Here is a 12,530-nt window from a genome sequence, read left to right as displayed (position 1 = left end):
GACCAGAGCAGCAGCTCTGCATTACAGTTCCACAACACACAGAACCAAAACCTCAACTCAGCTGTGGTCAGGCTGTGAAATAATCTCCCACCTTGGGCAGTGATAGACAACTTAATCAAATGACATTCACCCAATTCCTGTCAATTCCAGTGACTTTGGTGAAGTTGCAAAGGAGGCTGTTGCTACATGTAAATTTGAGGAAGCCAAAGAAGCCAACAAAACAGTATTTCCAGTAAGAGACTAGAACTGGTAATTACAATTCAAGTTCTGAAAGGGCTACCTAGGAAACACAGATATGTATTCAACCATTTTTATGCTGTAGGCTATCAGGCAGTCTTAATTTGGGGCAATTTCCCCCAGTTTCAACATAGTTCTGGCATAGCTAAGAGCAGACTTGACCTCAAGTTGTTTACTGGGATTTATTTTTGAGCAATGCAGAAACAGAAAGGCCCAATTATAATCTTATTTAGACCAAACTAATTCCATTGGCTTTAGCAGATTTGTTCCTGTCTGACAGAGTTGTTCCTCAGATTTGAAAGAAAGCCCCAAGTGCCACTTAACACTGGAATCCTTGTTGTTATTTTACATTTCTTTGGAAAATTGCATAACGAGTGTTGCTGTTTAGGTCACTCCCTAAAATATAAAACCTTAACTGCAGTACTGTGGTTACAAGGCCACACTATTAATAAAAACAAATGCAAAAGTCTAGGAAAAGTATGAGTTCTGTCTGGAAAATTGTCATTTTTTTTCTGCTCAGACAATACAAAAGTGTGTGCACGCACTTCTGAAACTCCCATTATTAAACAGGGTGACAAGGCTGACAAGCAGCTGGGGAATCAGCTGTTCCAGCAGCTCCGGCTGCGCTGCTCTCACACGGCAAAAGCCAAGGGAAAGTAACTTTGAGGGCTGGGTTATTATGCAACGGCCCCGGTTACATCAGCACGGCGAGGGAAACGCTGCGGGAGAGTCAATAAAATAAAGGCGGGGATGGGAGCCTGAGAGCCGCGACTGCCTGCGGAGAGCGGGGCAGAACGGGGAAAAACGGGGAAAACGGGACAGAGCGGGGCAGAGAGGGGAAAACGGGACAGAGCGGGGCAGAACGGGGAAAACGGGACAGAGAGGGGCAGAACGGGACAGAGCGGGGCAGAGAGGGGAAAACGGGACAGAGCGGGGCAGAACGGGGAAAACGGGACAGAGCGGGGCAGAGAGGGGAAAACGGGACAGAACGGGACAGAGAGGGGAAAACGGGACAGAACGGGACAGAGAGGGGGAAACGGGACAGAGAGGGGAAAAACGGGACAGAACGGGGCAGAGAGGGGAAAACGGGACAGAACGGGACAGAGAGGGACAGAACGGGGCAAAAGGGGCAGAAAGGGGCAGAACGGGACAGAGAGGGACAGAACGGGACAGAACGGAGAGAGCGGGGCAAAATGGGACAGAGTGGGGCAGAAAGGGGCAAAAAGGGCAGAGAGGAACAGAGGGGGACAGAACTGGGCAGAGAGGGGCAGAACAGAGAGAGCGGGGCAAAAAGGGGCAGAACGGGGCAAAGAGGGAAGGAAGGGGGCAAAGAGGGGCAAAGAGGGGCAGAACAGCCCGGCTGAGGCCGCCAGCTCCAGAGGGATCCGACCCGACGCTCCCGCCTCTGCTCTGCCCCGCTGCTCCCCAGTGTGAGAACAGCTCATCTCCAGCACCAGCCGGGGCTCAGGCTGCTGACCCGGGCACGGAGGGTGGAACAGGGAAGGGAACAGGCTCTGCCACACCGTGAGTCTCCACAGAGGGGTCCGGGCATCCCACCGTGCCACCCCGGCTCCCTCTGCTGTGTCATCAGCTTGCAGAGACGCGAACTGCCCTTCTAAAGGAGTGGCGTGCTCTAAAAATCAGTTAGTCAGAGCAGTGTGTCTGTGTACTCTCACTTTTGAGCTGCTGCCTTCAAAGGTGAAATCCATAAGAAAAAGATTGAATAAGATAAAAAAAACCAACATAAACAAATTACATTCGCTCAATTCCTGTCACTTCCAGTGACTTTGGTGAAGTTGCTGCATGTGAACTGAGCACACCAGGCCAAACCATAAAGCCAGCTGTACTGCAGGAAACCCACAGAGCCAGGTTAATCGAACACACCATGAAACACACCTGACTGGCCACAGCTGTCTCCAGAGAGCCCTAAACTGAAGCTGCACCAACACCTCTGCTGCTGTGTGGCCGGAGGGAGCTGCTGTCAATGCAAAGCCAAACACGCATGGCCCTCTGGGCACAGGGGCAAACTCACTGCACAGAGCAGCTGCTGCTCATGGGGATTAAAGGACTCTCAGGGCTGAGAATGTGGCTTTAGAGAAGATTGCTTGGAACTTCAGTGCACTTCAGATCCCATTTTGGGGTGCATTACCTAGGAAAAAGTGAAGACCTTCACACCCAGCAAGTCTGAGACAAGCACACATCCCAGAGGCGTTAGACTGAGCACAGCCCAGAGCACCACCAGCCTGGTTACCAGGCTTGGATTCCCAGGACTAAGTGCTAAAACTCAACTTTTCTCCCATCCAAGTATGCTTGGACTCAAGACTGAAACATTACACTTTGTCACATCAGCCCGTGCCATATCAACCCCTGAGTTATATTGTTTGAATTTGCATGATGTGGTTTGCTATTAAAAAAATAACACACTTTCCTGAAAGCTTTTGTTCCTCTTTGCTTAAACATCTCCAAAAAGGGGCCTAATCCAATTTGTCCAGGGAAGAGCAGGATCTGAACCACAATCTGCCTTTGGACAGACCCCACGGGGGCAGTCCAAGCCTCAGCCCACACTGAACCATGATGGAGCATCTTGCAGAACTGGGTTTTAGTAGAAAGTAATGCTCTGAAATTATTCAATAAATAGCGAATAAGAACTGATATTGATTTTTCTAGCATTTTACAATGCAATTATTTTGTGATTATTCTACCACAGTATGAAGTATATCTCACAGCCAAAGCTCTTATTTTATAAACAATGCAAAGTAAGGAGACAATTTTTTTATAGGGATCATAACAATAAGGATGCTTATATAATAAATTATTCTCTCAAAGTGGAAGAAAAACCCCCACAAAATGAGGCTCTGCTCTGATTTCTTTTCATGCAGTTACAGATGAGGTCACACATCTTTGGGCAGAACTCCCTTTACAAATTGAATGCTGTACTAAAACATATATTTATTCCTCCTCTTTGAAATATGCATGACTCAGGATCCAAACTGAGTCCAAAATGCCTCTTATGTTTAAAACACAGCTCTAGTTTAATGTAGATATATCCTAATTTGTACATCTAGCCGTGACAGAAATGTCACTTTATTTACTCCTGTATGAATAAAACATATTCCTACAGCTCACAAAGTCCAGGGAAGTTATTTCACCCACAGGCAGAGGTGGTAAATTTGCACCTTTGGGGTGCAGTCACCCCTGCACAGCTGCTCAGGGACTGTCACTTTACCCCCTGCCCACGTCACCGGTGGCACAAGGACATTCAGCAGAGCCCGAGTGCCGCCCTGGAGCAGCCAGCAGCAGCATCCCCTCTGCCCTGTCCGCTCCCAGCACTGCCAGGGACACATGGGGGAGGCTGCTCGTGGAATTTCAGCTCTATGGAAACACAACACAGCCCCAGGACTTCGACCTTTTCCCATCCATTGCTGCAGTGGCTGCAGGGAACTCGTTGTGTAACTTGGGGGAAGTTACCTCAGTGCCACAGAAACATATTCCTAAGTAATGTGGAAAGGCTCTAATTTTAAGGCAGTTAATCCCACCCTTCTGTGTTGGAAAAATACCTGTAAATCAAAACTGATTTGGAGTCAGAATGGTATAATAGAGAAAATGCAAGGAAGTATTGGTTTAACCACACAGATTAGGGTGAACTTTGAACAAGTGTTGCCAGTGTTGATAGGTGATCCTGCATTTGTCAGCTTTTCATCTAAATTCCACAAAATAAAATTCCATAAAATAAAATTCCATAAAATAAAATTCCATAAACTGACTACAAAACAGGTTAAGTAAAAATTGGACTGACTACAAAAGAGGTTAAAAATTGATCCCCCAAACGAAAAGTAAGAATGCTTAGAGAGGGAAGAAATATATTCTGAGGCAGAGAGAAGAAAGGCTGGAATGAGGCTTCCAGGTACCAAACAACCTTTTCCATGTAGGTTATTACACCAATCAATCTCTTCCTCTGTCTTTCTATTTCTACATCATACAAAATTATATAAATTAAATACACCATGCTTCACCCATTTCCATACCTGTTTGTTGTTTAGTGACTAACTTGGCTTACAGATCAGTCCAAGACTTGACAGTTAATAATCCTGTTTAGATAATCTGCCTCTAGACTCTTCTTCTTTGAACTGCCTCTAAAAAATAAACAGCTATTAAAATAGCTTCTTTTTAAATCAATCCTAGCACAATGAGAATAAAAATAGCATCTCACATTTTCCATAGTCAATAATCTGCCCCTCAAGTCAGAGGAAGCTGCTAATGTTTGGCTTAGCTCACTCCTGAGAAGTTGCATTTCTAATGCACAGATCATACAGCAATTCCCTTTAAAGTGCTGCTCTGTGTGGACTTGATCAGCAGCTCACAACAGGTTTTGATTTGCAGTGCAGTCATGGTGCTCACCTGCTCAATGTGGTTCAAAGCAATGAGCTCTGGTATCCCTTACATGCAGGGAGAAATGCAGGAAAAATCACTATTTAAAGATTCCTTTCAGTGCCCTTCCTTGGCCTGAGATCAATCCCACAATGGAAGGGTGATTTCAATTGCAGCTTCCCATTCCCAGCCTTTCATTTCTCCAGCTGAGCTTTCACTCCCCATCGAGCCATGCCCCTTCAACTACCCAGCTGGAAATACCTGAGTAACCTTTGTGTTCTGGGCAAATGAATGGGTTTGTGCTCCTAAACCAGAATTACAGTTTATTTCATCTGCCTACCTCCATAAAAGACATAAAAAGCTGCTTCCAAGGACAAACAGAGGTTTCAGGGAACCTCTGCACCAAGAACCATTCAGGCTGTAGCCTGTAACAAATATTGATACTTTGGGTGCAATATTTCCTGACAGCATAGAGGAGACAGAATTCTATAGTATAGCAAGCAAATCAAGGTCAGAATCTTAAACAGATGCTCAGATTCAACCAAGAGGTTCCACCTCATCATTACTAATATTTTGGTGATGACTGATGTGACAAATTTGTCAAATCTTATGACCAGGATAAATCTCTAAGAAAATTGTAGGCAAACTATCAAACATCGGAGGAAAAGACAAAGAGAAAGGTTTGCCTTTTTTTATTAGGCTGCTAATCCCAGCTCTCATTACCTGTACCCTTCAGATCTATCCTCTTCCAGGAACAGCTCTAAAGGACAAGGCACCCTCACAGATATTAGCCTGGCTAAAATCCTTCCTGTATTGATCTGGAAAGCACTTAGGAGAGCAGGTGGCACCACTCAGGAACTGCAGCTTTTCTGAGCTGAGAGTTTCATTGTAATACTTCAAAACAAATTACATCTTTTATTTTAGACAAGAGCCCTTAAGAAGACATAACATAATACATATGGGGGCTCTTTCTATCCAAATTCCTACATGAGAAGGCTGGTGTTTGTGCTTTCCTCTCATTGTGAGAGTGCAAACATCCCCTGAAATCCCCCTGCGCTGCTCAGGGATGGCACCAGCACCCTCTGCTGTCACACAGAGCCAGGCTGCAGGCACAGGGGATGCAGAGACAGCTTCCTGCACCCTGCACTACAGACTCCGAGGCACAGAACCTCACAGCGACATTCTGCAACTCTGCACTCCAACACAGCTTATTTTCAAACACAGTGACTGCGTCCAGAAAAAAATCAGCCAAAATGAGCTTATTATATTAGTTATTTTTACTCACTGAACCCCTAAAAACTGCACTAGAACAAGAAATCAAAACCACGCTAATAGAGTTGCCAACTTCTGCAAATGCAACAATAAATCACTGATCTTTCAACATTTATCTAATATTCCCATTTTCTAACCTGCTGTGATTACATGAGATTCAGTTTTGATGCTTTCTCTAGATGCTTTTTGTTCTCTTAGTTGCAGAGATATTTGCAAACATTAACTGCAGAAATGCAGAATGCAAGTGAATTTCAGATATACATCACACGACTCTCTAGTGTTTTCCTTCTTCGTTAAAGCACTCCAAAAATCTCCTGGAGCAGCTTCTTTGAACACACACAAACAAGTATTTTCAAGGCTTCCTATGACCAACCCTCAAACCAGCCCTTCACAAAGGAGCAGTAACTCCAGGGCAACAGGAGAGCCATCAGCACTCTCACGATGTTGTGAACTTAGATTTAGAAAAGTTCTTTAGTCTGACCAGCTGTGCTGATCAGTCTTAAGTCACACAAAATGACCCCAAAACAAAATCTATGCAGTTTATCATGTACAGAGTCAATATTGACCAAAGACCTGGTTTTATTTCTTCCTGAATGAACGAGGGCCATCCATCCCTCTTCCCAGAAATGATATCATCATCACTGGCAACAGCATTTAATAGTAAACCAAATAGGGGGATGGAATAAAAAAGGGGTTCCTTCAAGGATTACAAAAACATATATACATACCAAACATAAAAGACAGGAACAATATTAAGATCAAAAGGAAACACAGGGAAAGAGAGATTATAGAATCCATTGCAGTGCTTTGGGTGAAGAATCACAATCCACATTAACAGAATGAGAAGAGAGTTCCCTAAATATAGAAAGGCCTGTGTTTTACACAGGGTCAGTAACTTGTGGTGGGATGACAACTGTACAGAACTCCAGGAATCATAGCTGAGTAAATTATTTTACATTACACTCAAAAGTTTCAGAGCAATACAAAAGTTTCAGTTCTTTGTAAGGAAATGTTTGCTTCCTAAAGCAGAGAGAAAGAAGTTAAAAAATAGGCATTAATTACCAAGCACTCCTTGTTTCCTTATCAAGTGAAACTCCTATTCTTTCTGGTGTTAGTCCAGAATAAATAGTATCTATGGATTCTGAGCCTTCCTGGGCAAGTAAGTTTTCACCTTTATAAAAAAAATCACAGTCTAGCTCCTAGTTAATACTGTTTTCAAATTGCAAAAACTACATGTTAAATTCAGGCCCAAAATGGAAGATTAAAGTCTTGCTTGAGCTGATCTGAAACCAATTTTCTTTGGTTTGCAGTTAATCCTATCATAGATAATATTTTCCTTTAAAAATTCTGACCAACTTTCCAGCTAAAAACAGTCAATCAGCTTTCAAAGTTTGCACTGACTGTAAACAAAAACTACATAAACGTGCAATTCTGCAAGAACTGGAAGCACCAGTAAGTGCCACTGTCTCTTATGCCACCAACATCATTTCACAAAGCTTATTTTTCAAATGTCTGCATCCTTCAAAGTCAATAGCAAAACTTTTGTGAGTTTGAGTGACTGCAAGGCCAGGCCCTGAGAGGATAATCTGTTCCAGCTGCACATTCTCAGACTGATGTTGAGTTAATGGTAAAGGCTGATGAGACAAGAAGGAAAGCAGATGCCCCTTTTATGACTAACATCACATACAATTGACTAAATATACATCCTTATGAACATGGAGGGGGGCATTTCTTGAAAAGAAGATGCCACTTTCTAAGGAGCAAATCCTCCCCGTACCACACTCTTTAAGAGAGAAAATTGGCTGAGGAATCTCACAAAAAAATCACTATTTGCCATAATTAAAGAAAGGAAGGAATTCTTTTTAGTAGAATGTTTAATTTGCCCAGATTTCTAAAGGTACAACTAAAAGCAGACACATGCTACAGTGTGGTGGTTTTCCAGTGCATGGCAGAGAATGGAGAGTGCAGCTCTGGGCCATTCCAGGGGGTGTCTGTGAGCAAGCACAGGACCAACAGCACTGAGACTTCAAATCACACAAAAGCCAGAACCACTCCAGCTCAGATGTGTTTAGACCTCACAGCTATCACAAAAGAGATCATTAAGAACCTGAAGCAGAGTCAGGCTGCCCAGCATAGAGCCCCAGAGAAGGAGCTGTGATGACATCAGTGTCCATGACTCACAGTGCGTCAGTGCCCAGCACTGGGAATATTTTAAAGCATACCTTAATTTCTTAGCTCAAAGCCAAACCCTACAAAACACTGTACAGTCTTTTTAAAAGAACAAGTTTCTTTAAAAGAAACTTTAAAAGCATATTGTGCTAGAGAAATATTCCAAAAGCCTGAAGCGTGTCTTTTCAGAACATCACCATCAGATGTGGAAGCATATAAAAATGAATCAAATTTTCCTAGTGTCTGGTAGTAGGAAATGCTCAGCTTCCTAATACATCAGATTAGGCCCACAGTGGCATTTCTTCATTATGTCTTCATATACAACAGTCTGATCAAAAGTTTTAAGGCTCTTATTTCTCAAAAGAAAAAAAAATGGTCACAGTAGAGAAGGGATTAAGTGGAGTTAACACAGCTATTGGCAATGCAAAGGATGGTCCTGTCATTTGCTATTGTACAATCTGGGGCATTTCACTCCATGCTTTGGCTTTCTTCTTGGCCAGGGACAGCCAGGGAGGCTCAGCAGGACTGCAGGGTGTCATTGGCAGGTTAGGGGAGTGCCTGGCTTCCTTTCCAACAGCAGGAACCACAGAAGCTTCCTGAGACATTGGTCCAAATTTACCTGCCCATGAGAAGACACACATCACTCATCAGAAATCTTGAGAGTTAAAAAATCAATTTCTGCCAATAATATTTTCTTCTCTTAAAACTGTTTTACAGCCCAAAATGCTTGTGACTCACCAAGAAGGCAAAGGAATTATTAATTGGCTGTTGCTGGCACTCTCTGGTCCAGCTACAGCAATGGTGAGGACCAGCTCTTGCAACAGGAAAATTGATACTAAACAGTGAGCAATGTGCCCATAAAAAAATCATCTCCTCAGTCCAAACAGCAAGTGTCTAAACCCAGATAAATGAAGGACATTTTTCAAAATTGTTCAAGCATGTGAAGACTATAACCCCAGTTATTTGTCTAACTCAGATTCTTGGTTAATTAATCTCCTAATCTTTCAAACCCTTGATTTCTAATAAAGTGCACAGCAAGGAGTTCCACAGGCTAATTATGCTCTGTGAGAGCAAGAAAATCTAGGAATAAGAGTTCTGAGTATGCAGGAAAACTGAAACAAAATAGCTGCAGGATAAGAATTACCCCAGGCTTGCTGTGGAGTTAAAAGTTTATGTTTTCCAATACTGAGAAGACTTTTTAAAGATTTCTTTTAGTGTTCACTGCCAACACAAATATTGTTCCAGCAATATTATTGAATACCAGGTAGGAATCAAACCACTGCTTTATGTACTTCCACTTGTAAGCCATGGTGGTAGGATTTGGATGGTACTAGGTGTTCCTCTTGATGCAGCCTAACAGAAGCCTGTCATCCTCACAAAGGATGAAGGAACACAGATAATGCTCCTTTGATGGCTTTGAGTTCCTATCTAGTTCTGCTCCATTCATTTTGTTTGAAATTTTTCAAAATTAATGTCAAAGCCATGCTAAGTAAAAGAAGCTTGATCTTGCTTGCACTGAAATCAATGGAAAATATCCATCAGCTCCATTAGTCACACTCCATGAGTAGAGCCAAAGTAGTTCCCATTTTCACTCAGGAGGTCTCTGGTTTTTAAAAGTTCTGGCTGGTTGATAGTTCCTGCAGGAGGTAAACTATACTTAATACTGGAGGTCCATTAAACAGGCTGCAGCTCTACATACACAAGACATTTTCAGATTTATCTAAGATGAGGTAGGAATTCAACTGTTACTGGAATTTTGATTTTGAAAATTATTTCCCCATTTTGGGAGAGAACCTTCATTGAAATAAACACAACAATCCAAATAAATAACTCCTCTAGATATTAACTCTACATCATTTCCACCACCAGCACTTTCAAACTCCTGGTTGGGCTAATGGGAACCAAATCAGAGAATTTCTAATTCTGCTGTAAGCACAACAAAGACTGCAAATTCTAGTAAACAAGTAGCAGAGAAATTTGTGAAGTTCTGAATTTTCACCAAAGGCTGCTGGGCTTCCAAGGTTAGGATGATGCAATGTACAGAAATCCAGTCAGCCTTTCAAAGGAAGACCTCATCTGAGCAGAAATCAGCCTGTTTATGTTCCCTCACTTTGCACCTAAAGCCATAAGACAAGCAGAACCCTTTTTAGAAGGTGTGGTATTTTAATCACACATACACACTCACAAAATTAGCTGCAACCACCATCAGAGCTTCTGTGTTGGTGCAAACACCCTGAGCCAGTCACCTGCTGCGGTAAGGGAGAAAGCTGATTTTGTAGAGCCTGCAGGTTCAGAAATGGCTAACAGCTCTAGCAATAACTACTACAGGTAGTAGCACAGAGGTACTGCCAAATATCTCCAGTACAACAACTCTGGGTGCTGCTGGATCACACAGGGAAGGAAAGGGGGCAGCGCATGGGCTCCTTCCACACAGCATCTCTCACTGTGTCAGCTGCAATCTGATGATGAAATCTGCAATGGGAAAGCCACAGGTCTGGCACAGGGGTGCATTTATTCCCTACTCAGGCAGTATCTGCAATCAATAGCTCTCAGCTAGCACAATGTGCTTTTAGAGCTGAAGGACTGGCTTCTCTGTGCTGCTGAGGCTTGGCACCACCCTGGTGAGCAGGGAGGGAGAAGCTGCAGCCCAGCAGAGCCTTGGAAGAGGCAATGTGAGTCACCAAGTGAGTCACACTCTCCCCCTGCATCTTTAATGCAGTGAAACAGAGCTAAGTGCTCAAGAGAGGGGCCCTCCAGCCTCTGTGCTCACCTGAGGGTGAAGATCACTCTACATAAATTATCCTTGATACATGTTTATCAAATTATTCTTGATACATGTTTATCTATCCTGCACATCCTGCCTTGGAAACTGCACACTCTCCATATGCAAGCCACGCTCTTCTGCACCTCACAGCTCTTATTGTTAGAAAGAATTTCCTAACATCTAAGCTAAACATCCCCTGGTGCATTTTAAGTTCATGTTGTCCATAAAAACCAGTCTTGTCCTCACAGAAAATTTAGTTGTCTTTTCTAGACTAAACAACTCCACTCCTATCAGCATTTCCTGGCTGACTGGAGATCTAGAAGACCTGACCTTTTTTGCTGCTCTCTTCTGGACACTCTCCAACTTCAACGTCTATTCTTTAGTACTGATCTTGGCCAGTAATAAATCACCAGACTGTTTATGTGCCATTTCATGAACTGGCAGTTGAGATAAGAGTTCCTCACTTGCTCTCTCTGCTGAGCAAACAAGCCATTATGTTGACTTACACAAAAACCATGGTCTGAATAGGCCTTACATAAAGTGTGCTGATTATAAAAATGGTGTCTCTCTTCCCCCATCCCTGCCACCCACACCACTCACTGGGGCAAACTGTAGCCCTACATAAAGAAAGAGAATACCTGCTGCTGCAGACACACCAGTCTTTCTTTGTGTTTTCTTGTCCTGAGAGCTGGGAGGCATCCTCTTCTTCAGAGCGTTCTCATCAGCACAGAGCCCTGGCTGCAGAGTGAGGAGAGAAGAAAAGAAAAGAAAAGAATGCAGCTGACTGCCAGCCATGGGCACTCCTAAAGCTCACCCTGGCAACTCTCAAACCTGCCTGTGGAAATGCAGCAAAGGCCAGGCAAGGATGGCTGGGAACATCCTGGAGGAGGGAGGGAGAAGGCAGTGAGGAAGTAAATGCAACTCAGAGCAGCTACATAAACATGCTCTGGGCAATCAGAAAGCTCTGAAATGTTCAGGTTTGAGCAGTGGAAAGGAACATATAGGAAAAGAACATATAGGAAAATCCAGCTGTGAAATGAATCCCTGTGACAGTGCTGTCCCAGGCATTTCCTCCCTTGCATCACTTTTCTGTCTCAGGGTTTTAGAGGCCAGGCCTGCAAAGCTTTCTTTGGATAATGCTCACAACACACCTCCCATGGAGACAATACTGAACAGTTTGCAGAAGTACCCAGGAGGCCTGGGGCAGGATTCACACCCATGCAGCATTACTTGGTACCCTACCTCCCCTTGATCCACTTTGGCCAAAGCTTTGTCTTTATGTTCTTTGGCAAGAGGGTGGTCCTGGAAACCCTTTCGTTTCAGCTTTGCCATGGAGACCCAAGCTGGCTCAGAGGAAGCCGTTTCCAAATATGGAGAGACTTTTTCTACAAAAGAAGCATTTTTGAAGTAAAGAAGGGATTTAGGTCAAGTCAGTCTAAAGTTAGTGCTTCACATTTTAAATCCTTCAGCATCTGTAACACCCTTTGCACATGATGGATTACCTTCCCTGATGATTTTGTCCTTGGCAATAACTGTTATTTCTGTTTATTCTCCAGTGTTGGACTCAACTGTGCTTCTGTCTAAGTCTATGGCAGATGTCCCTGAGATCACTATGAACTGGAGTTTGCCTTTGAAACTACATCCTTCCATTGCAGATTAAATGAGTACTACAGTAATGATTTTTTCATGTAGGCAGTAAAATACAGGCTTCCTTGTCACT

The 12,530-nt window shown here is 43.4% G+C and overlaps 1 protein-coding gene across 4 annotated transcripts in view; it reads right to left on the bottom strand.

Moving 5' to 3' along the window:
• Window positions 1–6,438: 6,438 nt before the first annotated feature.
• The window catches only part of KIAA1210 (KIAA1210 ortholog), a 50,255-nt gene continuing 44,163 nt past the window's right edge, over window positions 6,439–12,530 (bottom strand). For all 4 annotated transcript variants that reach the window (XM_063170650.1, XM_063170648.1, XM_063170649.1 and 1 more), the window contains exons 10-12: window positions 12,053–12,195; window positions 11,449–11,548; window positions 6,439–8,665 (exon numbers count right to left, since the gene is read on the bottom strand). In XM_063170650.1, coding sequence (XP_063026720.1) covers window positions 8,493–8,665; window positions 11,449–11,548; window positions 12,053–12,195 — 416 coding nt within the window. In that variant the 3' untranslated portion in view covers window positions 6,439–8,492. The remainder of the gene's footprint in view (window positions 8,666–11,448; window positions 11,549–12,052; window positions 12,196–12,530) is intronic.

Source organism: Melospiza melodia, chromosome 16 (assembly GCF_035770615.1).
Source record: "Melospiza melodia melodia isolate bMelMel2 chromosome 16, bMelMel2.pri, whole genome shotgun sequence".
NCBI lineage: Eukaryota > Metazoa > Chordata > Aves > Passeriformes > Passerellidae > Melospiza > Melospiza melodia.
This window is presented reverse-complemented; position numbering and strand designations above follow the sequence as displayed.